This window comes from Pithys albifrons, chromosome 12, assembly GCF_047495875.1.
Source record: "Pithys albifrons albifrons isolate INPA30051 chromosome 12, PitAlb_v1, whole genome shotgun sequence".
Taxonomy (NCBI): domain Eukaryota; kingdom Metazoa; phylum Chordata; class Aves; order Passeriformes; family Thamnophilidae; genus Pithys; species Pithys albifrons.
This window is the reverse complement of record NC_092469.1, coordinates 13,216,862-13,244,089: the sequence shown is the minus strand read 5'-3', so window position 1 is coordinate 13,244,089 and position 27,228 is coordinate 13,216,862. Positions and strand designations below refer to the sequence as shown.

The 27,228-nt window shown below is 43.1% G+C and overlaps 2 protein-coding genes across 6 annotated transcripts in view; one reads left to right on the top strand and one right to left on the bottom strand.

Moving 5' to 3' along the window:
- The window catches only part of PHAF1 (phagophore assembly factor 1), a 36,134-nt gene extending 26,898 nt beyond the window's left edge, over positions 1-9,236 (top strand). For 2 of the 3 annotated variants that reach the window (XM_071567248.1, XM_071567247.1), the window contains 5 exons: positions 16-59; positions 1,998-2,041; positions 3,331-3,389; positions 4,945-5,017; positions 5,467-7,499. In XM_071567248.1, coding sequence (XP_071423349.1) covers positions 16-59; positions 1,998-2,041; positions 3,331-3,389; positions 4,945-5,017; positions 5,467-5,556 — 310 coding nt within the window. In that variant the 3' untranslated portion in view covers positions 5,557-7,499. Of the gene's footprint in view, positions 1-15; positions 60-1,997; positions 2,042-3,330; positions 3,390-4,944; positions 5,018-5,466; positions 7,500-8,297 lie in introns of those variants that run through there. The other variant, XR_011698859.1, reaches the window with a different exon arrangement.
- Positions 9,237-13,785: 4,549 nt separating this feature from the next.
- On the bottom strand, positions 13,786-26,035 carry B3GNT9 (UDP-GlcNAc:betaGal beta-1,3-N-acetylglucosaminyltransferase 9). Of its 3 annotated transcripts, XR_011698872.1 has the most exons (3): positions 17,900-17,942; positions 15,151-17,086; positions 13,786-15,047 (listed from the first exon to the last, which is right to left on the bottom strand). XR_011698872.1 is itself a non-coding variant. In XM_071567420.1 (2 exons), exons 1-2 carry the CDS (start codon positions 25,703-25,705, stop codon positions 15,775-15,777), a joined length of 1,407 nt encoding a protein of 468 aa, XP_071423521.1. In that variant the 5' UTR covers positions 25,706-26,035; the 3' UTR covers positions 13,786-15,774. The 3 variants fall into 3 exon arrangements, 2 of the variants coding, with proteins under 2 accessions (XP_071423521.1, XP_071423520.1); XM_071567420.1 differs by lacking the exon at positions 17,900-17,942 and adding an exon at positions 25,611-26,035 and having other exon boundaries at positions 13,786-17,086; XM_071567419.1 differs by having other exon boundaries at positions 13,786-17,086.
- Between the last annotated feature and the right edge of the window lie 1,193 nt (positions 26,036-27,228).

Below are 27,228 nucleotides of genomic sequence, written 5' to 3'. Positions count from 1 at the left end.
ATTTGCACTTTCTAGTTACCATCGCTGTGAATTCAAGATTCCACTAGTCATTAAGCGAGGTGAGTATTTCACCTGCTGTGCTGCTTCAGGGGGCACGTGCCACAAAGGGCACCGGGGGAGGTGTGATCACCTTTACTTTCTATTGCATCCCTCATTGTCAGAGGATGCTACAGTCACTGAGACAGGAGAGAAATTTTGGGATTAGGTTTCTATTTAAGTGGAAAACCTTTTTCAGGACAAGTTAGCAGTTCTCTGATTTACTTACACTACCTCGTTTACTTATTTGGATTACACAGATATTTAGTTGCAACATCACTCATTTTCTGTAATGCTCCCACTCAGCTAAAATCAATTACCTTGTACCTGGAGGCTCAAAATCTGTAAGGCAGTGTTGGTCTGAGCTCATCTGTCCAGTCCACTGATCTGATTCTGGCCTTCCTCTTGAAAGGTTTATTTGTGATAATATAAACTGGTTTAGCTAGAAATGAGAATATACATCCAGAATACGTTGGCTCTCTATGCTGTAAACAAAACACAGCTGTTGACATTCACCTTAAAATCTTTACTTCAAATAATCAGTGATGATTTGGAAAGATATTAAGATGTCCCCAGCTCTGTGCATGTGACTAATCTCAGCAAAGCAGAGGAACCCTGAAAGAAGATAATAGTGATTGAAATGAGCTTCTTTAATGTGAGAATAAACATGTCCTGGGAAGGTATGTATTTTGATTATCCTGGGAATACCACATGCTGACTAGGTTTTTGGCCAGGGATGCTTTCTTTGTTCTGATTGGTTTTCACTGAAAGCATTTTCCTGTGTGAAGTGCAACCCTCCTGTGGCTGTCACAGCAGTTTGAGCATATGGAGGATTAAAAACCTGGAAAAACAAAAGCTGTGTGTACAAGCTTCATATGAAAGTTGATTTGTACTTCAGCCAAGAGAATAAGTATGGAAGCTCTCACTTTTTAAATTATTTTCCCTTAGGTTATTGTACAGTACTTCAAAGCATTCATTTCTGATTATTCACCTCAAGTAGCATCATGACTTTCTTCTGAGTATCTGTTTTTTTGTTTATTTGGCATTTTAACTTGCCTTTCTGGTCTCTAGCTTATGTTCAGGACATGTAACAAGTTGTAAACAGATGTTACAACCTTTTTGAAGAGCCCATCTTCCCTCTGGTGGCAGTGCCTGATGCAGTTTTATTAACTCCCTTTTGTAGTTCAATGTCAGATGATAAACTGAGAGACAGAGTTCAGGTTGCACAGACACTGAACTCTCAGCACAGAGAGCATGTTTATTTACCAGGTGGAAAATAAGAGAAGCAAATGGTTTTTAACTTGATCAAAAGCTACGTTCAACTTGTTTGTGCATGGGTCCTCTCCCACTGCTTCAAGAACTTGCTTTTCAGTATTTAGGAGTACTCAAATATATGTATGAAAGTGCTTGAAACCACCAGCAGTTTCTTTTTAATGGTGTAAGTGTAGATTTTTTTAATAGGTACCTTTTGTTAATGGGTAGACTGCAATTCCCAAGCTCTCTGCCATCATTTTTTTAAAGACTCGTGTTTTAGCTGATTCCAGGCCTTGCCAGCTCCTGGGTCTCAAAATGTCAGTTTAGCCAACTTCTTTTCCAACTGCAGTGGAGTCTTTTGGACTTAATGAGTGATGAGTGGCTGTTCTAGGCCTGTGAACTCACTGCAAAGAGATGTATAGTTTCTTTTACAGTGGTGTTGTGCCATGTGAGATTACAGCTTATACATTTATAATCTTAGAACTGGGAACTTGCTGTAAATAGACAGGTTTGTTTAATCACCCTAACTGGCATTTAATTGGTGTTACTGACAATTCTGTTTACTAGTAAATGCTGGTAAATTTGTATATGAACTGATTTAAGGCTCATATGTCTTCTGCTACCTGAACTAAGATCTGAAAACAAACGATTTTATAGGGGGCTCTTCAAGCATAAACTATAAAGGCCTTTTTATTTCTCTTTAACAGATAGTGCTGATTCACAGACAGAAACATGTACAACATACAGCAAGGTAAGTCTGTACAAACTGAGTGTTTTCCTTATTTTCCTAGACCATGTAAAATATCTATGCCAAATTTATCATACAATTTTAAGAAATTATGGCAGTGGTACCATATTGTTTTAAAATGGAATAGTTGAAGGCCAGGAGTTAGTGATTTAAAAGTGTGTTAGGGATTGAAGACACTTCAAGTAAAGTAAATTACTGCATTATGTCATGTCTTGCATTTTAACAAAGCTGAAGGTAGAAATAGAACAGTAAAACAAGTGATACAGGAAGGCAGCAGCAGTGGTGGCTGAATGTTACTTGGAAGACATATTTCTGAACAAGATTTTCAGAGCTATTCTAAACATAGCTCTTGAAGACACGTATTTAACAAGACAGTCCAGTGCCCTTCCACTTTCTTCTGAGGGGTACCAGTAATGGGATGTTCCTTGGGCAGCAGTGACAAAAATGTCACTGGCAGTGTGACACCTCCTGATGACAGCAGACTCCTTGAAGACTGTTCAGCCTTACCAACTAAATGAAATTCCTAGCTGGGAAGTTGCTGCTGCATATTTGAGAGCTACATTAAGTTGAAAAGCTTCTCAAAAACTGTGTTCAGCAGTGTCCGGGCAGTTAACATTGAGCCAAGGTCAGTTGCTCTCTTGGCTCCTGGGGTGCCAAATGAAGGTTTTCCTTGGTGAATTTTGGCTCTCATACTGGGAAGAAAAAAACCAGGAAGCTGCCGGTCTGTGCTTTTTGATTTGATTACTTACAGCCCTCAGTGCTTTGACTTATTTCAGTCTTGTGTGTGAAACTGCACCTTCTTAGAGTCTGGTTAGCATGAGGAAAACTGTTGGACATTCCCAATTATTATGTAGTGCAGCTTCCTTCTTCTTCAGTCTTGTTGCTTAAATCAAGGAAAAACTTTTGGGAGAGAGCAATGGTGCTATTTTTCCCTTTTATAAAATATGAGGGGGTATTTTGTTCATTTCCCACAGCTGCTTTATTCTGAGATGCCTCTGACAAGAATTTCTAGCTACATTTTACCCATAGGACCCATAGAAATGTTTATAATAAGAATTCTAATTCCAGACTATTTTTAGACAAAAATGAGAACTACCCTGAGTGAATTTGACCCCTACTAATGGATAGTTACATTACTGAGTAGGGCTCCAGTCACAAAAAACTTCTGTAAATACAACCTCGAGGCTCTTTGGCAAATGGGTGTGTCACAAAAAGAATGTACATGGCACTCTTCCTAGATAAAAAGCTTTCCTGTGCCTCATTTTAACACAAAGCTGTTGATGTATTTACAGTGGGACAGTATTCAGGATCTCCTGGGGCACCCTGTAGAGAAGCCAGTGGTACTTCACAGGTAAAAATCTCTCTTCTTTATTTTGTTTGGCAGGGGTTGAGCTGATAACAGAGGATGAGAAAGTGTTTATTGCACCAGTTACTTTTGCACTGCTTTGCTGGGCTTTTCTTGCACTACTTTGCAGGCTTTTTTTGGCTGCTAACAAGACCAGATAGCTGCTCTCAGAGGAAATAAACCCATGTGCTGAATGAAAGCATTTCCCAAATTCCTTTGAACTGCTAAATCCAGAGAAGAGCTAAGCAGCATATGAGAGTCACTCATTATGAGTAATAAATAGTGCAGAGTTTTTTACTTTTTCTGTACATTTCAACAATCTGACATTATACAGTGCAGTATGCATGTATATGATGGTATATTTGGTAACCGTCTGTCTGAAGCAACTTTGCACTTATGAACAACATACATGGTTGTCCTACAGTTATTTTAGACTGACTGAAGATAGAATAGCCCTTAGATTTGCTCTGTTTCTGCAGGAGTTGAGCTGGCTGTTGGATTAAATGGGCATTATCTGTTTGCAGAGTTATCATTTTATGATGTGAAACCATGATTCTTATCTCGGGACAAGTGTAAGTGATGGGTACTGTGGAAATACTCCAGCAGTTTCAGATAAACCAAACAATGTATTTTCATCAGACTCTCACATGATTTTGACTTGGATTTTTTTCTTTTTTATTTTTTACCCCTTAATTATTGTGCCCTTTGTTCCCCTTTACTCCTGTTTTATGCCAGTGAGATGATTAGAGCAGAAACCATGTGAAGGAAGTGAAGCTGAGGTGCAATAGTGATAATGTAAAGTGCTTCTGTTTTTTCATCTGGGTTGTAAAGAGTAGCTCAACCAGAGAGTGCTTTACTAAGCACATCTCAAATGGCTCAGACATGCAATTTGAAAAACTGACCAGTTTACAAGAAAGGAAAAAAGGTAACTATTTTCTAGGGGTTTTTTTGGCTGTAATGTAAAACTCATTGCAGTCAATGGAAGTGTGCCATTGTCAGTGTACCATCCAAAAATATCAGAAATAATTGAAATAACTGAAAGACAAGTGATACACAGATCTTGAAAAATAGTGTTTAGGAAAAAACCAAGTTTTATTATTTCAGCATCTTACAGAATAGTTTTTTTAACATGCTCAAAACAGTGGATTAATAGACAGTATATGGTAAACATAGATAACAGACTATAGATAATAAATACATATGATAGAGGCTGAGACACAAAGGAAAGGATCTTGCACAAAAATAATGTGTGTAGTAAGTTGTATGGTGCTTCTCTCCTCCTGTGTACCTGCTTATTTTTGTAGGGTTCTTTCTGTTCAAGTTAAGTGCAAGAGAGTTTTCCTGTAGAGGTCACTAGTCACTTTTTGATTACCTTCTCCCTGACTATTAATGGCTCTGTGACATCAAGCGCAGCTGTCCTTTGGTTCACTTTGTTTTGATGAAAGTCACGATAAAGATGCTCTAATTTTCCTTGCATTACTGAGTAGTTACTCTTCCCTAAGAGTTTCCCGATCCTGACACACTCGTTTTTAAATACCTTTTTCCCCCCTTTTCTGTTCAGGTCATCATCTCCGAACAACACTAACCCATTTGGGTCAACGTTTTGCTTTGGACTGCAGAGAATGATCTTTGAGGTTAGGAAGAAACACTTTTTTATTTATCTGAGCATGGGAAGATGAGGAGTTTGTTGTTGTTGTGCGTAGCTTCTTACTCCCCATTGTGATAAAAGCCAGTGCTTGGGACTGGCTGCATTTTTAGTGCCTGTTGGCAGAAAGAGGCAACTTTCCAACCTCTTCTGAGGTCACACATTTGCATGTTAAAGCTGGAAATTCAAGCTTGTCACCTGGAACTCGTGCTAGCAGGAGATCCATGATGGCTCTGAGTAGTGGTGGAGCAAGCTGGTGTTTAGCTGTGTCATAGAAATCTAGAGACCATTTTTAATAACTAGCCAAGAGCTTGCTTTTTGTCGTTGGGATTTCTTTATTCAGGCAGTTCAGTTCCATTTTCACTGTTTTTGTACTATTGATTTCTGTTTAGTGTACCAGTTCTTTTAACTTGCCTCTTTCCTGCTGTGCACTTGCAGGTGATGCAGAATAATCACATAGCTTCTGTTACCCTGTACGGCCCAACGCGGCCCAGCAGCCAGTTGAGAACGTCGGACCTTCCCCAGTGAGCATCCCCTGCAGAGTCAGCTAATCTCAATGCTACAGAATTAGTACAGCGTGCCTTGATTTGCTGCCACTTATAATATGGAAAGCACGTTATGATTTTTGTTTTCAATAAGCCTTTCCACCCAGGAGCGGTGTGGAGAGGAAATTCTCTCAACCCTTCATCATGGGGCATGGAACTGTTGATGGAGGAAAGCAGCTTAGGTGCCTGTGCCGTCGTTTATTCCTCTCCGTTGCCCTCATCCTATGCAGCACAGACCTGAAGAGACTGTCCCTCCTTCTCAGCTGGCAGAAGGGGGAAGTGGAAGAGGGGCACATAATGACTGCAAGAGTTAGAAGCACAAACTTTCTGAGCCTTGGAGCATCTGGAAGCAGGTATTGATTTTAGTCTGTTTGTGTTACTGTATTGATGTGGTGGTCACATTTTAAGAAAAACGTGTGTGTATATATATATAGATATAAACACATCGGTATTTCTGTGGCTTAGGACATTGTACCAAGTGTGACAAGGATGTATATATGTCCATGATTTCAGGCACCACATCTTTGTGTAACTTTAAACCAAGCAAGTAGCATGTGCATAATACTTGGTTGTAACATTTGCACTACATACACTTTAATTACTTGATAAACGTTTATCTTCACTGAGGAGCATCTGTGTACTGGGTGTGAGTGGGGTGTGGTGGTTATTTAATGTACACTGCGCATAAAGCTTATTTATACAGTGGATCAAATTTATCCACCTTCCTGCACTAATATGTACTTGATATGCTGATACAATTTTTTTCTGTCATGGCCGGTTTACTAATTTTTTTCATATGCAGTTAAAAAAAAATTCTGGAAGAGGTTATTTCTATGACTGAATGATGTTTTAGTGAAAAAGATTTGATACACTTTTTCATACTAGTGAAAAATTTAACAAAGAAATAATGTTGCCTCATTTGCCTCTGTTGCAAATCCTTTATTCCTACTCTATTTCCTTAGAGAAAGAAAAGCTGTATATAATGGTATCTCAGAACGAAATGCCCGAGTTCTGCCATCACCAAGAAAACCTTTTCTGCAACTTTTGATGTATGATTTTAATTTATGCCAAAGGTTTAGCCAAAGACATCCTTCTTGTAGTTTCACCATTTCTGTACATACATGCTAACTGCACACCCCACCCCAGCAGACAGGATAGAGGCTTCTTTCTAGTTGGGAGATGCTGCTCGTGACATTTTATCCCAGGAGGATACTTTAGGTTTCTAGTTCTCTTACCAGTCTTATTTGGGAGAAATAGGTGGTCTGTCTTTGAAACAATGAACCCTTTTTAAAAATGGACAAGAGAAATGTATAATTTTATCCCATTTTTAATATTTTGGTGTCGCAACTTGTGATACATAGATGACAATTTTGTGAGTTTTACTATGTGTGTACAGATTTTTGTAAATATGACATTTTGTAATTTTAACTCCATGTACAGTGTAATCCTGTATAGTTTATCAATGAATGAGAGATAGGAAATCGAATGTTAACTGAAGTTTTGGATCCTGGACCAGTAGCAGGGATAAATGTGTGTGTGTGTGTGAGACATTCTTTGCCATTTAGTCTTCCTGTATACTGTGATACTCTAAACTGTTTTGCTAAAACAAACAAAAAAGCCCCATGGAGAATCTAATGAATAAGGAAAAAGTTACTGTTTACCTTTATCCCTAGGTGTCACTCCTGTTGAATCCCTGTTCAATCTGTGCTGTCTCCTGTGATCGTTGCTTGCTAAGAAAATTCTATGCCTCAACCTTCCTTTTTGTTTCCTCTCTAATTTTAATTTCATTTTACATAGCCCTTCTGTAAATTAAATGGAATAATAATGAGCATGTACACTGAAAGAAAAATAAAAAGAGACTCTCAGTTACTGTTTTTGTGTTAAATACAGTTGCTGGGTGTTTTTGTAATAAAATCATGGATGGTTCTTGCTCTTTTTTTTGTTATCAAACTGTTCTTTTTATATTACTGTCTTTCGGACATTATATTTGAAGTACCTGACTAGTGTTCCTCCTTTATAGCCAGTTCAGTACGTTCTCCAAAGAAACAGTAACTAACAACTTGCAGCCTGTTTCCTGGTAGATACATTAAAGCATTCTATAAATTTTTGCCCTGAAGTGGAGAAGGAAAGTCTTTAAACTTTGTTTGATAGCATGGTGGGTTCTGCCTTGCGCTCGGAAATGCGATTGTTACGCTCATGGCAGCCTTTGGGTATTGTGAAAATCAATCGCGTTTCCAAGAGTGTGAATATTGCACAGCAGAATGGAGGAAATGCCTGCAGTGAAAGCAGCAAATGTGAGTTCTTGTACTGTGTTCTTGTGCCCCAAGGTGCTTCAGGAAAGCATTGGGACTCTGCTGACCCTGAAGTAGCTCAGAGGTTAATGCAGGGCACAAGGAGTGGGACTCCTGTTCCCACTCGCGTTTCTCCCACCCTCTGTAATTCAGGGCAGAGCACTTGCCCCTCCCTCCTCTAATGCCCCTCGGTGGTAGAATAAGAAATGACCTTGCTTGTAAGTGCTTGGCTCAGTGTGCTCCTGCAGAATTTTATGATCTCTGAATTGAGATGGTGTGCATGCTTATTCTTGTTACTAAAATATGGCAGCAATGCTGATGCTAACTTCAATTAATTTTAATTAATCCTTTTCTAATAAATGCTCCAGATAAGCTGCATTAGGGATGATTTGACTAATGGCTCTGCTGATGCTGCCAATATCCTTCTCTCCAGCATATTCAGTTGAAATTCTCCAGAAGAATGAGGCCAGGCCTGCTGGTGTAGCATGCACCCCAAGACTTAGGACAGGAGCAGCAGCTAACCAAAGGTGTTTAACAACTCCAGCAACTCCCATCTGCACTTGTAATGCCCTGGTGACTCTAAGCAACTAAAACAGTATAGGTAATTAATAGTGCTCTCTTAACAGCTCAATACTTCTCTAGGTCAGTCAGTTCCCTTTATACTGAACAATTCTCTACGCAGACCAAAAATTAAAGGCAACTTTCAATTTTGGCTGCTGCTGCTGCTGGGCTGAGTGCAAAGCATTTGACTTTGGGGAGAGGCAGATCTGAAGAAGTGCCCAGGGAGAGTAGAGCAGCTTTTATGGGTTTCCTTGCCCTTCCTTTGTGATTGCAGCTGTTCACAGCTCACTTCTCTGAGAAGTTTGCTCCTATTTGCATTAAACCACGCCAAGCTGTTCCTATGCTGATGTGTTAGGGAAGCTGGTGTGGAGCATTTAAGGACTTGCTGGCATGAAAAGTTTAGGAATGGGTGGAGGGGGCTGATGGGACTTTTGAATCACCAGAAAGAGAGCAAGGAATACAGAATGGAGTAGCTCTGGGGGAGAAGGTGAGGATGGCAGTGTAGGAGGAAGGAGGGGCTGGGACAAGGCAGTTCTTTTGGACTAAAAGGTGTTCTGTGCACAGGGCTCCTCGTGGTGTATTGTGTGCCAGCTCTGCCTCTGCCGGGGGGGCATCACCCTCCCCTCCCAATGGAAGCAAGACTTGCGCTGCATCAGATCCCATCTCAGCAGGTGCCCTTGTTCCTTGTTAGAATTATGTGTGTTTTGATACAGATCCTGCATGTTGGCAACGTGTGTTGGTCCATCACTTTGGTTTCATATGATAATGATATAAAGTTAAATACAATTGCATTTTTAATAAAATACATAGTGCATATGATCCCATTTTGATGTGTGCCTTTTTCCTTTGTAAAGAAATGAAGAGTGTGTGTGTGCTTAACTTGAACATTGCAGTATTTTCCACAGGATTTCATTTGTTTACACCTAATAAAACTGCCCTTCTTTTTGGAGGTGAATCTGACATTTCTTTCCAAATTGTTGAGGCCTGCGAGCAGTCCCTGGGCTCCTGTGAAGACTGCAGGCAGTGCTACATAGTTCAGTGCTGCTGTGGAATACTAGAACCCTCTGTTCCCCAAGATGCAGTTCCTGTTGAGAAAACCCAATCTGCTGCTGTCAGAAACTGTCACACTTGTAACTCTGAACAGATTTTTTTGCTGAAATAGTAATCAGGTGGTGTGTGAGAACTGATTCATGTACTCATGATCATTCATATTCCCGAGCTCCCATCAAACCTGTTTAAAACAAAATCTTTCCTGCAGCTCATCATTACAAGAAGGTGGTGACTCATCGTTCCTGGGGGCTGGCTGGAGGTTGGGTGACAGCTGGTGTTTTCCAGAGGGAAATCTAGGGTGTTGCTGCCCACTTCATGTGGACATTGTACTTGTTGTTAGAGCCTGTTAGTCACTTAACTGCTCTACTAAGTTGAACTGCTGTTGGGTTTTGTGTTTGATGGCATAAAATGTATATTGAGAGTAAATCTGCATGTGTGAGTCCGTGTGGCTCTTACTTTGAAAGAAACGCTGTGTCCAAGCCCTCAGTGCTTCCTTGCTTCAGAGTATTTGGGCAAAGATCAAGTCTTTTGATTTGGCACAACTACACATGGGCTGCTTCTGTTTCATAGGTCTTTGAGTTCAGAATAATTTTTGGTGCCATGCTGAAAGAAACATTATTCCATGCTAGTTACAATTGTTCCATTTCAACTTTTGGCCAATAAACAGCACCTCTTTTTTTCTTTCTTTTTTTTTAACCTTGAGTACACCAATGCAAAACCTCCTTGCTGATTTGTGTCAGACATAACCTGACACAGCACCTGTAGCCAATTAAAAACCTTACTGTGTGTCTCTGGGGAGTTAAAATACAGGTCAGTTCTTGTTAGTTCTTTTCATGTGAAGTGTGGCCCAGGATGTTTCAGAGGGAAGGTGAGGCTGAAGCAGAACAAAGGGAAATGAATAGGCCAAGATTTAGTGAAATGAGCTTTGTTACAGGCCACTGTGTAACCAGTTGACAGAGTGAAAATGGCACCCAGGAAAGGATTTGTTTTTGCTGGATTGTGTTACTTGGAGTGTTCAGGTGCAACTGAAATACCCACAGTCTTTACCTATGTGAACTTTTGCTGTAACTAATAAAGTCACGCTTTAAATGTGTTATCTGCCAAATCTTACATCCAAAGCTTTTGTGGTGTTTGTGGGGATGTCTGTTTTTCCAGCAGGCAAAATCATTCCATATCGTAATCTGGGAATACCAGTTGCTTGAAATGTTCGGCAAGGTAAGCTGGAGTTGGCTGAGTAGGTCACTCACTGTTGTTGGTGCAAGGTACTGTTACAGCAGCAACTCTTGTTCTGGACTAGTTGTAATGATTTAATGTAATCTTTTCTTTTTCATACACTAATGGATTCCCTTTAAATGTTACTCCTTCAGTTATAAGTACTGCATATTGCAATTCTGGAAGCTGCTTTTAAATGCCTTAATGTTTCCCACCTACACTTTATATTCCACTGTGTGCATAAGTTTCATTCCAGTATTATTATCCTTCAGAGACACATTTAGTTTAAATACCAATCACAAAAAAACCCTGCATGATTATGCAATGTGCAGTCTAATCATCTAAATAATCAAAACAGTCTGATTCACTGTATTCCCTTTTCACCTCTGCTCGTCTCAGAAAAACCACAGCCCTGAAATCCCAAGTTTACCCTGTCCCTCACTGGGCACTCTGTTGCATCCACAAGTATGGAGGCTATGGAGTTTACTTCATCCTTTTCTTCTGTGTCTGTGGCTATAGACACCATGTGTTTTAATACCATGCCTTGATTCCCACTCAGCTCAGTCATACCTGTGAGAAAAATCTCAGCTTGAAGAATTTTTAGAGAGACGAGTTGAAGGAGCAAAGCAAAATAGTGTTTAATGGCCAAACTGCGGGCACGGGGTGCCTCGCCACAGCGAAGTCGTCGGGGAGCACATGGGGAGGGGGAGGTCACCCCCATTTATTTCCTTCACGCCACGCCCCCTTCCCTTCCCCTTCAGGAGTCCACCCCTCTGTAGTCCATGTACGGTACTGTGCGCGCTGATTCGAAGTTACTCCATCACTTCACTTCTTCACTGCCTTCTTAGGGCAATTTCTTGCTGCGCCATCAACGCTGATTGGCCCATCCAGTCGCCCTATCAGGCCCTACCACCGGCCGCAGGCCCTGACAACAGCCCCCCTGCTGCCTCACAGACTGTCCCCCAAATCCGCCTGTCTGACCTGCATGTGGAGAAATCCCCCCTTAAACGGCCAGTTCCACTTTTCCAAAAAGCAATTAACACAGAACATTTTAATTCTACTGTTCAAATCAACCAAAACCCCTTCCTTCCACACCTCCCACAACGAACCCTCTCTTTTTATTTCTCACAATACCCCTGGGACAAGGACAAGGCTATCACTTCAGACCTGTGTTATTTTATGGTTTTTCCCTGTTATTAGCACAGGGCTTCTCAACAGATTGACTGGGAAAGGGAGGGAGAGAGAGGAAAATCCATGAGCTGGGTTTGGGTGGATTGGAGAGAGCATTGGGCTGGTCAGGAATGGTGGGGATGAGCTGTTTGCTGCTTTTGGAGGGACTCGGGCCCTTCTTTGAGGCTTAGTTTCCCCTCTCATTTGTCCATATAGTTTTCTTACTGACTGTAAGCCGAGAAAGTAATGAAAAGTTGTATTTGAAAGTGCTGCTGGTTTTCAAAACTGCCAGTGCAGTCAGTAGCATTGTTAGGGAAGTGGGGGGGGGGGAAATTTTCTGGGCTGCTGAGACCTGCAACTCCAACTGGAAGAGGTACAACTTGGGAGATCAGCAGTTCCTCAAAGTGGGCTTGGGGCTGGACGTTTTTTCCCTCTGATCTGATGGTCTTTCAGCACTCTGGGGAATGTTCTCAGTGCTAATATTTAGTGAGGATTCTCTGAGCTGTTTGACTACTTTGTACTGTTTGAGTTTGCAGTTGCGGTTTGCTTCCAAGAACCTGCTGTAGAAAGATGAATAATTAAACTTCAGACAGGAAGAACAAAATTTTCACACTCCATTGCTTAAGCCATCTTTGGCTTTCTTTTTGATGATGTCTGAGTCTGCAGCAGCTTGACCAAATGACAGAGTTTGGCATTTGCTACCCGTTTGTGTCCAGAGATGCCCTCGGAGGTGTTGAATGTGAGGTTCAAGCCAGCTCTGCTCATTAAAGTGACCAAATCTGGCTACTTACATACAGTAAGAATAAAACTTGACTGTGTGTGGATCCCTGGGATTCAATAAAATCTACTGTACGTTATTAACTTCAGAAGTTTATGCTTGTTCTGAGAAAGTCTGCTTGCTTTTCTTGCTACTGGTGGAAGGCACTTAGAATGCTTTTATGTTTTCTCATAATGGGTTAGTCATGAAAAAATTTGCTAAGCAAGGCTTTTTAGCAGACATGTCTGGTGGGTTGAATTTAGCCAGTTAATGAAAGCTACTTAAGAATGTCATTCTGAAATGGATGGGTTTGTTTTTCTGAGATGCATCAGAAAGGTCGGTAGAGGGTCTGTCCTGCCAGCTCTTGTGCACACCAAAGGCTTTAGGATTTTCTGAAAAGACCCTCATCTTTTAGGAAGCAATCTCCAGCTTGGGTGAAGTCAAATACTTTTTGCCTACTGTAGCAGCAAGTAGAATTTAATAAACTGCAAGGGCTGCAGCACTGCTCTCTAGCATTTCCCCAGAGCATTATGCTCACGTAGAGCATCTCTGAGCTTCCTGCTCAGCTGCAGAAGCAAATGGAAACCTAAATTCACATCCAACAGACCATGCAGCAGAGGCTGGAAAACAAAAGCAGATCTATCTTTCATTAATAGACTATTCAGTATTCACTGGATAAAATAAATGAACTATTCTATAGACCAACACAACAGAGTAAACAGTTTGCTCTAGTTCTGTTCCTGCCAGCCATCAGGGTGTGTGCTGGCACAGACTGTGTCAACACAGATGTGGAACAGCAACTTTGATCTGGGACAAAATGCACTCATTAATGCTGTGTTGTGGGTAGATTGCAGATCTGAAGACATTATAGAGGGAGGAGCCAATCTGTGCATTTCCAAGCTTAAAAGGAAGATTTCAATATTGACTGTTGAACCTGACTAGCTGCCTTGTAGAAAATTGTAAGGTAAGCCATGTTTATTCTTCTCTCATTGCCATTAAGTCCAGCATAAGGAAAGACCAGGTTATCCAAAATAATGAATAATGTATTTTTCATGTTAATGTCTTCCTGAAAAAATCCCAGTGGTGTTAGTCTTACACTGTGTGTGCAGGTGTTCTTGACAGACTCACTCCAACATTTAGAGGCACGTCTGCATGCTGTCTTTTAATTATGGTACAAGTAATTTCCCAAACTGTAAGCTAATCACAGGTAATACATTCTTGTACAAGCTCATAAATACACAAGAATCAAACACATTAGCAGACAGGGGGAGTGGTGACTTTCTCCCACCAGCAAGACTTTGGCTTAATTTCACACCCTGCAAAGCTCCTTGTGAAGCTCACATGAACATTTTGTATTTTAGGATTCCATCTTGAATATCCCAAATGCAGAAATCTTTTGATTTCCATATAGCTGGCCTTTCCTTGAAAATACATTATTTTAAGGTTTAAACTCATGATGAACAACATGTAAGACTTGCTAATCAGGCAGTAGATACCCCCAGCTTGCTGGTATAAGTACTGAGCCTGAACTGCTGCTGAGGGGGGGAAGGTTCTACACAGATACAAAATGCAGCTGTGCTGCAGGCTCTGTTCAAGGGAAAGCAACTTCCTGGACATCTACAACTGATAGTAATTTCCTTTGGAGCTGTGTTTATGGGCCCAGCTGAGGGATAGCACTGGGGTTCTCTGACGGGTAGGAGTTGTGCTGAGGGGAAAAGAATTGCAAAAGAACTAACAAACACAGTATCAAAGGTGAATTCAGGCTCTTTTCCCTGTGAAGATTTTCAACCCTGATTTAGAGCAATTTACTTTTGCTGTCATGTCCAAGAGAAGGATATTCTTTTAAGGTACTCTGCTGTTGGAAAAAACAAAATGCAAAGTATTGACTATACTTTGAAAAACTAAGTAATCCAGTGTTCCTGTCTGATGCTTAAAATACTTAAGAACTTAGTGACTGGACCTTGGAAAGCCCAACAGAAAGGTAGCTGTGTGGTTTTGATTTCTTGCAATAAATTTACATGGGCTTTTATTCTGAAGCCCTTCTGTCTGAAAACTACTTTTTCCCTTCACGTGACTCCCATAGCGGTATGAAGAGTCTTGGCTGCTCTTTGCAGTTGACTGTGTGCCAAACAAGAGGTCTGTAGAAACCGGCTGAAGTTCTTTGATCTGAAGAAGCTCCCAAACATGATGCAAGCAGCAGCTCAGGGTGGTTTTACCCTGGAAAGTGAACACCAAAGGATCTCTCTCAATGCAAACTTTCTGAAGGTCTGGATCAGAGGGTGAGAGCAATCAAATACTGTTGGATGACTTTTGAGTTTTCACTGATTGTCAGTCAGCACAGTGCAGAGAGCCCCAAGCTCAGGCAAGAGCCAAAAACTGGTCCTCGTAAGTCTTGAGGGTGTCAGTGGAGCAGATACTTGAACAGAGAAGTTGCTAGGAGTAACAGAAGATCAATACTCAGAGGGATAAACTCAAAGTTCTTGTCCTTTCTTTAAAGGCCCTCTGGAAGTCTGTTCCATCCCAGTTATCTACTTACCTGTCCTTTGCTCAACCAGCCACACCAGCCTCAGCATCCAGTTTGATTTCATGTAATCCACCCAAACTGCAACATACAGGACACGTTTCAATAGCTGTTAGTTGTTCTTTTCTTACAAGACCTACAGAAAACCAACCAGGCAACAGTGATTTGATTTGACCCTACACTGAAGTGAGTTGATTTCCTTTACCCAAGTTACTCTTAAGACATTTTTCAATGAGTCCAAGTCAAGTAGCAAGTTGACAATGATCCCTGTGCTCCTTGGTGTTTGTGCTCTTACCCCGTATCGTCTTCCATTTCTCACATTTCAATGCTGAAAAATCTCCAAGGACTGCATTTTCAATGTGCTTTTACACCTTGTTGCACTAAGCACTACTATAATCCTAATAAATAATAATAAATTATATATTGTTATGAGTATTCGGACTCATTAATAGAGGAGAACCTATATGATATGCATGTGCAAATGTGGAATTTGGGCAAATTCCTGCAATTGTTGTCTTCTCTTAACATTGTAAATAAGATGTGCTAAAATGCTCTTAAAGGTGGTTTGTTTGGCTATATCAGTTCCAGGTTCCCTTTCTTAGCTGGTCTGCTGTGTGTTTGTGCTGCAGTCTGCCTGCATTATCTGAGGGGTGATGCTTGTGTTGTTGTTGGAGCTTTCTTTTTCCATTGGAAAGGCTTCTTCACTTGCTTCTTCTGAGTACAGGAGAGACGTGGGCTGTGGAGCAGGTTCCACATTAGCCAGATCTCGGCAACTTTCAGACTGTGAACTACCATGAGATCTTTGTAAAAACAGGGATCAAATGTCTGTAGGTGTGGGGCAGCAGAAGGCTTTACAATGCCAAAGGTCTTGAATCCTTCATGCAAAATGGGCTTAAGGTTGATTCTCTGTAAGCACATGCCTAAAAAGACGTCGTCGATGGGGAAGAGCTCCACCTCTCTGCAAGCCCTAGAGAGCTTCCTCATGGTGCGGCTGGACAGCAAGAACCCTCCTCCTCCCGCGTAGGCTGGATAGATGCTGAGCCCATACATGGTCTCTGGGATGTAGTATTTGCTCTTTCGGACACGGATGGGACGGGCATTGTAGATGATGTCCCCAACAAAGAGGTCCTCAGTGGGGTCATGTCTCTTGAGAAAATCAACAATGTTCTCAACGTTGACAAAAACATCAGCATCACCTTTAAAAATAAATTTGACATTGTGGCAGAATTCAGCAGCCCAGCTCAGAAAGTGGATCTCCTTCAGGGTCAGGTTGAAGAAAGTGTCCATGAAGTCCCAGAGTAAAATGTCTCGATATGTCTGACTCTCCTGGTGGATCAGGGTCTCCCATGTTGCCAGCAATGTCCTATTCTTTGGTGTTCCCAGCAGGAACACTCGCTGGATCTGCTCCCCATTCACCAAACCTTCCCTACCCCAAGTTTTCCGGACAATCTCACGCCTGTCAAAGTCTTCAACTACTGATTTGATAGCAATGAGCAGAAAGGGACCTCCAGGTGTTTTCCGGCATTTCCTGGGCTGGTTAATGAGGAGATTGAAGTTCCTGTTATCCTTGTTCAGGAGATAGTGTTTGAAGTTGAAGGCAGAATCAGTCAGTGGGGCTGGAGTTGTAGTTTGGACCCTGCTGTTGGCCACTTCTGTTCGTCTAATGACAGGGGTAACTTCAGGTCTGGGTACTGTTGCCTCTGCTGGCATCAGTTTTTGAGGTGCTCTAGGATCTGGGAATATTTTTGGTGCTACTGGAGGCTTCTTATGTGTTGGCTCCTTGTTTCCTGCTGGCACTAAATGTTCTAGCTGGGAGTAGAGTAAAGAGCAAAGCACTACCAGCAGCAGGAGGGTACAGATCACATCCCCTTTGAGGCGAACTCTCATTGTCTCTGCAGTGTTCCTGGGACTGCTAAAAGCTGTGTTGGAGCTGCCTGGCACCAATGTCCATCTGTAAATAAACAGAGTGTGTCAGCAGTGGGGGTTTGGCAGGTCTGAAGCGTGCAGGCAAGACTAACTGAAACAACATTTAAAAAAAGACAACAGCAAAATGTGTTTTACTTGGAAAAGCACTGAGACACCTTGAATAATTTGCCAAAAGGCACATGGGGTTGCAAACCTAACACTGATCCCAGCACTGTAGCTCAATGACTTGGTTAGTTCAGTCATCATTCATCCTGAAAACCACTCTCTAAGCACAACACAGAATCAGTCCTTTCTCTTGCATCCCTTGCTGCTGAACATGTTTTTCCATTTCAGAGATTTCACTTGTTTGGGAAAAGCCAGGTGGAAAATGATGAACAATGCCAATCTTCCCTAAGTCATTATTTTTGATTTTTTTTCTAGCTTGATAACTGTTACTCACTGCTTTTACCCTTTTTGACCCAATACAGGGAAGCAGAGAGCTGAAGGGCAGACTCTTCAGGGGCAGTTGTTGTTGGCCTTTCCTTGCATACAGAGCCAGCTCTTGTTAAACCAACTGTGATTTATATTCAGAATGAATATATTAGGTGCACTCTTGAATGCACACAGGACCTTTTTCCTGCCCATAATCTTAATAAACTATTAAACCATTATAAATAACTTCCATTAATAGGGCTAGAAGGGGCCACCAGTGTTTTTCCTCTGCCAAATCCCCCTAAGCAAGAGGTGGGGAAATAAATCCTAATATAAAGAAGAAATACAGAGCCTGGAGTGAGGAACATTTTGTTCACATATGAGAGATGACGCTCCTTCTTGAAATACAAGATTATTTCTCACTTACACTTTTCCTGGTGACCTTCTGTCCTATTTGATCAGTTCTTCAACTGCAAACAAACAAACAAAATAATAATGAAAGAGTAGTAAGAAGGCAGCAAGCAGCATGTAACCACAGTTCAGGGAAACAGCTGGCCAGGTGTGTGCAGCTGCAGCAAAGGCAAGTTCTGCCATCCCCACCCTGTGTGCAGCCACGCTGCTCCCCAGAGCAGCCAACCCCTGAGTGGGACAGAGGGCACCCCACAGTTGCTCCAGGAGGTGGGTGACAGTCTTAATCCCTAGAGTTGTTAGCAAGGAGTATGTTTCTAAGAGTTCAGCTCCATCCAAAACTTTTCCCACAAGTGCACAGAGGTATTCTTACATCCACTGATAATGCATTATGCTCATATGTTACTTGTGGCTCTGTCACACCTATACTGCACTAGTAGAAATTACCTGTGAAGGTATTAGTTGTGTGTCTGTCTTGAATTAGCTGGGATCATGTAAAAAAACTTTTTGGATAAAAATGTAAAGAGATCCTTTTAACAAGGGCATGTAGTGATAGGGCAAGGGGGAAAGGGATTTAAACTGAAAAAGAGTAGGGCAGATGAAATGAATCAAAAGAATTCTTCCTTGTGAGGGTGGTGAGGCACTGGAACAGGTTGCCCAAAGCAGCTGCACATGCCCCATCCCTGGAAGTGTTTGAGGGCAGGTTGGATATGGCTTTGAGCAACCTGGTCCAGTGGGAGGTGTCCCTATTTATGACAGGGGGGTTGGAATCAGGTGTTCTTTAAGGACCTTTCAACTCAAACCATTCTGTGGTTCCGTGATTCTTGGACAAAAGTTGCCTGGTTGTACAGCAGTGTGCCTTTGCTTAAGGAACTCTCCTTACTAAGGACTGGAAAGAGTTGGAGAAACCAGTGCTTGTGTCTTCCCATGCAGTTTATTGCAGCAGTTCATGGTTATCAGCATTGTTAGGCTGTGGAACACACTGATGGATGTTCAGCTTCAGTCCAACCATCCCATGGGACAGCAAAGTGCTTGGTAAGAATTTGGTGGTATCTGTTTTCAGCAAATCTCTTGTTACTCTCCTTGATTGTATTACCTGCTAATTCTTCATTAATCATCAGTTTTGTGTTAGCCATAACATTATCTTTCCAAGCTCAAAATTAGCTTGATGAATCTGTAATTATGAAGTAATAAAATAGCAGCACCAGTGGTATCTAGGCAGTATTTCAAGACTTACAAGGAAGCAAAATTATTACACTGGTTGATTTCTTGGCCAGCCCCTTTATAATTCTTAGTTGCACATTACTCAGACCTCATAATTTTAATATTATGCTTTTCCATTACTGGGTAACTGCATCTCCAAGTTACTGTTGAAATAGAGAGTATTTCATCATCATATGATATGGACTATCTTTTTCCCAAGTGCAGCTCCAAAATGTTTACTGACCTCATCTGCTTTGTCTCCATTTTTTCTGAAGCCTTTATTTTGGCAAAAGCACATCTGTGCCTTGGTGTAAGGCTCTTTGCATTCCTAGTGGATTTAAAATCACTTCCTCCTTGTCCTGATGACAATGTTTCTTTTCCTCAGGCTTTGTTTCTTTGCTTTTCTTCTGGCCTCTATTAGAGATTACTGGAGTTCTTTTCATTTGCTGACTCTTTTCACTGTACCTTTCACTGCTGTCTTAGCCTGGGCAGATGTTCTAACTGGCATACCTTTGATGCTAACAGCAGGATTGTAGAATTGTCTCAGATCTCTTGTAAATTATTGTTAAAATATTTAGACTATCCAAGATCTGTTTTCTGTTTATGTTCTTTCTGCCCCATGACTTGGCACATAACTATTTTCAGCCTCATGAAACAGTCCCTCCTAACATGTATAGGATGTTAGTTCGTGTTTCACGTCTGTTGCATGCAAACGACCCTTGGCAAGTCCTGATTGCACTGCAGTGCAGCAACCTGACGTGTTTCAGTATTGTGCTAAATCTTCCTTTTTAAGATGTGGTTCCCAAAAGGCTTTCCCTCATCTTGCCTTCAATGATTTTCCAGAATCTCCAGGAACATTAAGGGATGGTCCCATTATGCCCAGGACATGCCTGAACTGAAGCTGAAAGAGTCTGTCCCTCTTCTGCCCCTCATGAGCAAGAGTTTTTGCTGGATGATATTGAGACACCTAAAATAGGGACTTTGTCTCGAAAAGTTCATAAGAACTAAAATGAAGGTGGTTTTGCTCTTCATGTTGGGCTGGAAGAAGCTTTATTGTGGTGCTGGCAGCTCTCTGAAATGAGTGGGAGATGCACATCCCCAGTGGGATAGATCCTGATTGCATTGCTATGTTTGTGTCTCCACTGGAGCTCCTTGTGAAGTCCCATCTCTTTTTTCACAACAGTATCAAATTCCTTTTTACTTTGCTATGCAAAAGTTTGATCTTATTTCAGCTGCAAGGCTCCACATGGTAATTAAAGAGCTGGATGAAAGTCCTGCCTCTTTCCTGTGTTTAATTTTATCGTCAAGGGTTTGGAATAAAAGGCATGTGTCATGAAACTCGTAATTTCCATGGCTTACAGATTTATCCTTCCAGCATCTCAGAATCTGGCAATAAATGCCTTGGAAAAGCCAAGAAAAACCAGGAATTGTTACAAGCCTGGGCTGATAGCCCAGGTTTTCTTCTGTATTTTCATTTGTTGAAAGTAAAGGGTCTGAAGCGGTGATATCCATGCTGAAATAAAACAGCTTGGTACTGAATGCAGGCATCTCATTTTCAAAAGAAGTTGCCAGACTTTGAAGTGATTCCTTCATCTAATTACATGGATTTTCCAGTCTTTGTTGGGTATTTCCTTCCAAACAAGGAAATATCTTTGATAATTAGGTGTAAGTTTCTATCTGTGGATGTCAGTGTGGGAAAAGCTGTCCTGTTCTTGTATACAGAGGGACCAATGATTCTGGCAGACACTCTGGTATGTCCTAAAACCAAAAAGATTGTTCATCCATCTTGACACCAAGGGGAAAAAATTACAGGGCTATCAAAGTGAGCAGGAAATATTTGATGCCAAACAAGAGATGTGAGCACAGCAGAGCATTTCTCAGCACACCTTTTCCCTGAGTATCCACATCTGAGACAGATGCACTTCTGCTTTGTTGTGGGGGTATCTCCATCCAGCTTGTGAAACAGAGCTGGCCTTATAAACTGCTGCATCACTTCGTGCCTCAGGGAATGTGGGCTTAGCTGCCAGCACTGCCTCCTGTGTCCTCTGAGCTTGGAAAAACAGGCAGTTGTCCCTCTTTGTGGCTGCCTGGGCATGGATGTGGAGGGATACTGAGTCTGGCTTGAGTGGGTCTGAATGGATGGTGCAGTGTGGGTCCCTGGGGAAGGGTGGGGTGTTGTGTGCTGGGCTGTGAGCACCAGTGAGGTTAGAGGGCTGAGCTGGGCAGTAGGAAGAGGCTGACAGGTCCCGTGTCCATGAGGTGGCAAGACTGGAAGCCCATAAATAAGGAATGTGCTGCAAGAACCAAGTGGGTCACAGCCTGCATGGCCCAAGAGGCAACGAAAGGCTGGAAAGCTGGAAGTGGCCAGAGCTGGGCTTGGCACCCTGATGAGCATCCAGGCAGGGAATATGACCTAGGCTGTTGCACACTCAGGCAAAAGGCCCAGTCCTCTGCCTGGTTTTCATTTATTTGAAAGGAGGATTCTGAAATATGGCCAAGAACAGCTGCAATAAAAGCAGTTAAATGATGATTTAAAAAAACCCCACAATTGCTAGTCCTTCTTTCCCAGTTGAATGATGTCAAGCCTTGAGCTCATCCTGGAAATCTCCTTCCCTCCATCACTTGGCACTTCAGGGCCGAGGTGGGAAAAAGTCTCTGGATCTTGTCCCTGAATTCGGTCAAGAAGCCTGGGTGATTCTGGCATGTTGCTTTGTGCCTTGAAAAGAGTTATTCAACCCACCCAGCCTCAGGCAAAGCAGCTGCGATAGCAAGATGGCACAAAATGTGGTACCCCAAGCAAGGGGCTGTGAAATTGGCACCATGCTCTGCTGGCCACTCATCTCAGCCTGGCTCATGGGCACATCCATCCCCACCAAGCACAGCTGTGGAGTGTCCCTGGATCAACTTGCTGCCCTGCTGTGTGTGAAGTGTTTCTGGCTCCCTCCAGACTCCTGATGCTGGAGCTGCCACTGGTAGGTCTGGGTTGGGCAGAAGAGGGGCTGCATACGTTGCATGGCCATGCAGTATGTGGGGCTGTGGTTGATAATGGAGAAGTCTTACTTATTTCCCTGTAAAATGAGCTAAAGAAAGTGTGTGGAATCCAGCATCAATGGATTTGAGATATTTTGGAATCATTGGGGAAGCTTGTAAAGTTCTGGGTGGTGGGGATGCTTTGAGGCAATGTTTCATGTTCGGGATATTTGCTTGCATTTCATGTTGGTTGAATGCATTTAATGAGAACAAAGCTGTGTAACACCCAGGGTTGGATACTGAGACCTGTCTGGGCTCTGGCCTGCAAGGGGAAAGGTCTGCACACTTGTCCCTCTCCTGCCTCGTTTTCAGCAGTTTTTCCATCCTGATTCCTTCAGCAAGAGCAAAGCAAACTCCCAGGACCCTCCTCACCTTGTGCTGCTGTTCCTCTGCCGCGAGAGACACCTGACAGTGTTCAAGAAACAGTAATGACATACCCTATGCCCACCCTGCAGTTGGAGCTGTGTAAAATAGGTACGTTCATATGGGCTTTATCCCACTAGACCAGGATACTGATACCAAAAAGTCTGCACTGCCTGAAGCTCTGGAGGGAAGCTACATCTTCCCATTGGCTCTTGCTTGGTCTCATCTTCTGAGCCCCTGAGGGTTGGGAGGGTGTTTGACTTCTGTGTTTGCACCAGGTCACTTTAAAAATATTGCTGAATACACAGGAGAAGCACTCTGTTTTGGGTGAAGATGAGTTGGTTTGCTCTCTTCAAGCTGCACTGGGCTGCCATCCTTTGCTTATCCTTCTACAGAGACCTGAAGTGAAGTGCAAAGGCCAAGGCTTCAAGCTCTCAGCTGAGTTACCCTGGTATGGGTCTTGTGCCAGCAAAACCTGATCTTTTTGTGTCTGGGCTTGTTGGGGTACTCACAGGGAAACGTGTCAGCTTTCAGCATGGGGTTTGCTCTGCTTTACATACAAAAACATGCGTGAAACAACTTCTCTTTAACCCTTTAAGACTGATTTGAAGTGTTTAAAGGGGAAAAATAGCTCTGTGTGTTGGAGCAGGGGAAAACGCTGTTTTCCATTTCTATGTTTGGGTGCCATGTAACGGGTTTTATTCCTCCATGGTTTCTTTTTTTCATTGTTTTGTTTGTCTGCTTCTTTGTTTTTCCACACCCCTCCTAGGCAAAGTCCGTAACCTCATCAAAGTTACTCCTTTAAGTGGCTTTGGTGCCAGTCAACTCCTCTCTACATCTCAGGGCATTTGTGAAGAGGTCCCATTTGGAGTTATGATTACAAAGTGATGCTGAATTATTTAATCTTCACTAGAAGACATAGAAGGCTGAAATATACAGACACCCTTTGACAGGCTGGTTATTGCAAGGCCCTGGAAGAATGAAGTAACTAAAACTATTGCTGTGCTGCCTGACCAGAAAAAAGCCCATCTCATTTGGCTGCTTAGAAGTTTGTAAGTCTACAAGCAAACTGAGAGCAGGCTGTAGGATTTAATTAGCTGAATGTCTTGAGAGCTATGACAGGAGTTGAGATCATGAACCAGAGACAAAAGAATAGTGCAGAGGGGCAGAGGCTCAGTGTTCTGGAGGTGCTTCTCAGGCACTGCTGACCAATGCCACAGTCACAGCAGTGTGGCCCCACGGCTGCTGTTAGTTGCTTTTGCAGCACCTGGAGGCAAAAGCTCCATTGGGTCAAATACTGAGGAAGCAGGTAACAAAAATGCAGGCCCTGTTCCAAATACAATTTCCAACTTCCCTGTCAGAGCTGCTTTTCAAGCCTATTTTTTTTCCAGGCCAGAGCAAACGAATGGATGAAATCCATGCTGTTCCAGGACAGGGGGGGCTTATTTGTCTGCTTGCCCCAGTCCTTAAATAGAGTTTTCTCAGCTTCCCAGCTGCCTGGTACCATTTTATTGCAGTCTCTCCTGTTGGCATTGCCAGCCTTCCCTTCACAGTGCCAGTCACACGTTGGGTAACTGCTTGCAAATGGCTGCTGTGATCGCCTCTTTTTGCTTTCCACCCCAGCTGTTACGGAGTGTACAAACTGAAATGCAGAGGAACTGCACAGCTGCCATGCAAAGGCTGGAACTGGATGTTGAGATGTCTGGTTTCATGTGCAGGGGTCCCAGAAAGGAACTTGCACCATCCGTGGTGGGGAATCGTGTGGTGCTGTGGCAGAAGGCAGTTGTGCATGGGAGCCCTGATGGCCCTGGGCATAACTGGCTGCCTGCACAACTGTCCCACAATGTCTGGGGAATGCTGGCTGTCAACACCACTCCTCCTGTCACCCTGCTGACCCAGGGTAAGTCATAGTGTACACGTGGCACACTTTGGGGGCTGCAGCTTTGCTGTATTTAAGCAGTGCATGATGTTTTCCTGGCCCTTTCAGGGCAGGATGCGCCATCGTGGCAGTGCCTGTGCAGGCTGTGCTGCTGCCCAGCAAACAGGGAAAACTCCAGCTCCTCCTAAGCACAGCACTGTGTCTCTAATGACAGTGCTCAGCTGCCTGCAAGGTAACACACAATGACCTCCTGCAGGCTTAGCAGCCTCGAGAGGTAGTTCCCTAAGTTCAGATGCAGTCTTGCATGTTGGAAGTGTGATTTTCAGAATTACAGAGTTCAGCAGCTCAACTCATAACTGAGTGTTTGGGGGGACAGGCCCCTCCTGAGCAGCCAAGCACAGGGTGAGGAACCTGCCCTCTCTCTTCCAAACATTCGTTTTTCTTGGCTCCAGGAGGAGCAATAAGTCTTACAGGCTTGTGAAGGGATAAGAAACAGTCCCACTGAAACAACCACCTTCTTTTCCCAGCCCTCCCCAGGCTGTAGCCCTCGCTGCCTCTTCGGCTCCCAGACCCTCTTCTGATCTGATAATTTGCCTGATGTGCCCCAAGCCCCAGCAATCACAGTGCATTAGCACAGATGTTACACCCAGACACAAAGGGGTGAGAGTACATGCTGATGCGCCCCATTAATTTCAAGATGATACTCAAGGCATAACTTTATCAGTAACTATCCATTTCACAGGGTTTGAATTATTTTCCTTTGATTTTTGTGATGCTAGAGAGCTTGAAAATTCCTATGTTTTGCTCAAAGCATAGCAGTGTTACACGGGTAAGATTCATGTCCTTCTACTGATGAGGAGTGGCTTGTAAATGTAATGTGCCACCACTGGGACATGTTCATGATTGATGGGAAACCCTGTCTCAGAGCACTGGAGGCATTGTGTGAAGAAACCCCAAACTTCTGTAAAAACAACCTACAAGTTCTTTGGGAAGTAAAGTGTAAAGCAGATGTATCAGGGCTGGAGGCTGCGTGTTCAGAGCCTGTAGCTGCCCCTGCTGAATGTTAACCATCACAGCTGAGGTTGCTGCACGTAACAACATTGCAAGAGCAACAAGGCAACAACAACAACAACAAAATATATAAAGCCGCAGGCTGAAGGCAAAGGGAAGCAGTAAGGGCAGTTTCCAGTTCACCCCGCTCGCTGCATAACTCTCCCCAACCCACCCTGATCAAACATACATAATAGATACTTACATCCCATTTGATAGCGCTGATCCTGCGTCCCCTCGGTAATGTCTCGGCAGCGGGCTGCCAAGTAGGCACATCTGGATGTAGTTAGTGTTAGACATTCCTCAGCCTTTCAGGGAAACCGAGGAAATCCTCGCCGAGCAGAGCGGCGCTCGGAGCCCTGCGCTGTGCTCCGCTGTCATTGCTGCTGCCAACGCTGCCCCGCGCCCGTCTCCGGCCGAGCAGGGCCGTGTGTGCCAAGGGGTCTGGGCCGAGGCGCTGGGCCCCCTCCCTGCACACACTCACTCACTGGAATGAGTGGAAGGAGCAGCAGCACCCGGGGAAACAGCTGTGTCCACGTCCAAGAGCGGACACGTGACGGCAGCGGGAGCGCAGCGGGCTCCGGCAGCGCCCCGGCGGGGCCGAGGTGTCGAGGGATCGAATGCAGAGCCAGGCTGGGGACTTCCATCAGTTCTGTAAAAAGGCACTTTTTTTCCCCCCACCCCTGTAACTTTTTTCACTAGGAAATGTAGTGATTTTTATTATTTTCTTCTTCTTTTCTTTATACAATTTGGCTTTTTATATCTTTTTAATCCTCTTGTCAGTATTTACTTCACCTCTGCAAAGAACAAATTGAAAAATTGAGGTTGGGTTCAGCTCAGAAGTAAAATCCAGTTGGGGGCTGGTTTCTTTTTTTCTAGTAGGGAAATGATGGGAGGAGGTGAGAGCTGAGACGTACAAAGGCTGAAGACAGATTTGAGGGTTCCTCCCAAAACACTGAAAAAAACCTCTGTATTTTTTTCTTTTTCATTTAATTTGAAATAGTTCAAAACAAAACATTTTTATTTGGAACCAAATCTACATTGCCATTGCTTCTGATCTGCCAGCTGTGTGCAGCCATAGCACTTCCAGTCCTTGTGGCTGTTTCTTTGTCTCTGCAGTATAAACAATGACCTTAATTCCTCCAACGGAGGCCAAGTGTCTGGAGAGTGCCCAGGCCACAGCCCCTCTAGAAAGCAAAGTTGTTTGTTTACAGTGAACTTGTCATAAAGGCAGGTTTTGATCTACTTCATTGTTTTCACAAATCCCGACTGTTTTTTAAACATAATGTAAAAACCTCTTTTTGTAATCATCTTTGCTTTTTTGATGTATTTTTTATTTCAGCTCAGATGTTTTGCTTTCCTGAACACAATGTCATCGGGAAGCGCGGGTTTCTGATGAGCCACCCTCAGGCAACACTCAGGTGCTTCAGGCTGGGACCTTTCCTTGTGATCAGCAGCTGAGCCACTACAGTTCCCAGAACAGCCGTAAACATTACTAGGTTCGTGCTTTCACCTATGCCAACCCAAGGTACCTCTATCCTTTTTCTCTGCAACAGCCACAGGGTGTTTTTCATCCCTTCTCTGTAAGGAGGCAGATGATGGTCACAGAGGCAAAGAGTGGGTTAGTGTCTGCCTTTGCTTGGAGCAACTGGCTGTGGAGGGAGGGGGACTACTTCCCAAAAACATCACAGGCGCACAGCAGGTATTTCCACCATGATCCCCCACCCAGGTTTTGGGGCTTACTACCCTTTTTGTTTGCTCCCATGGGGTGATAGTGAAAACAGAAGCTTTCCTTGATGTGGCTTTATGGCTGCTGTGGCTTG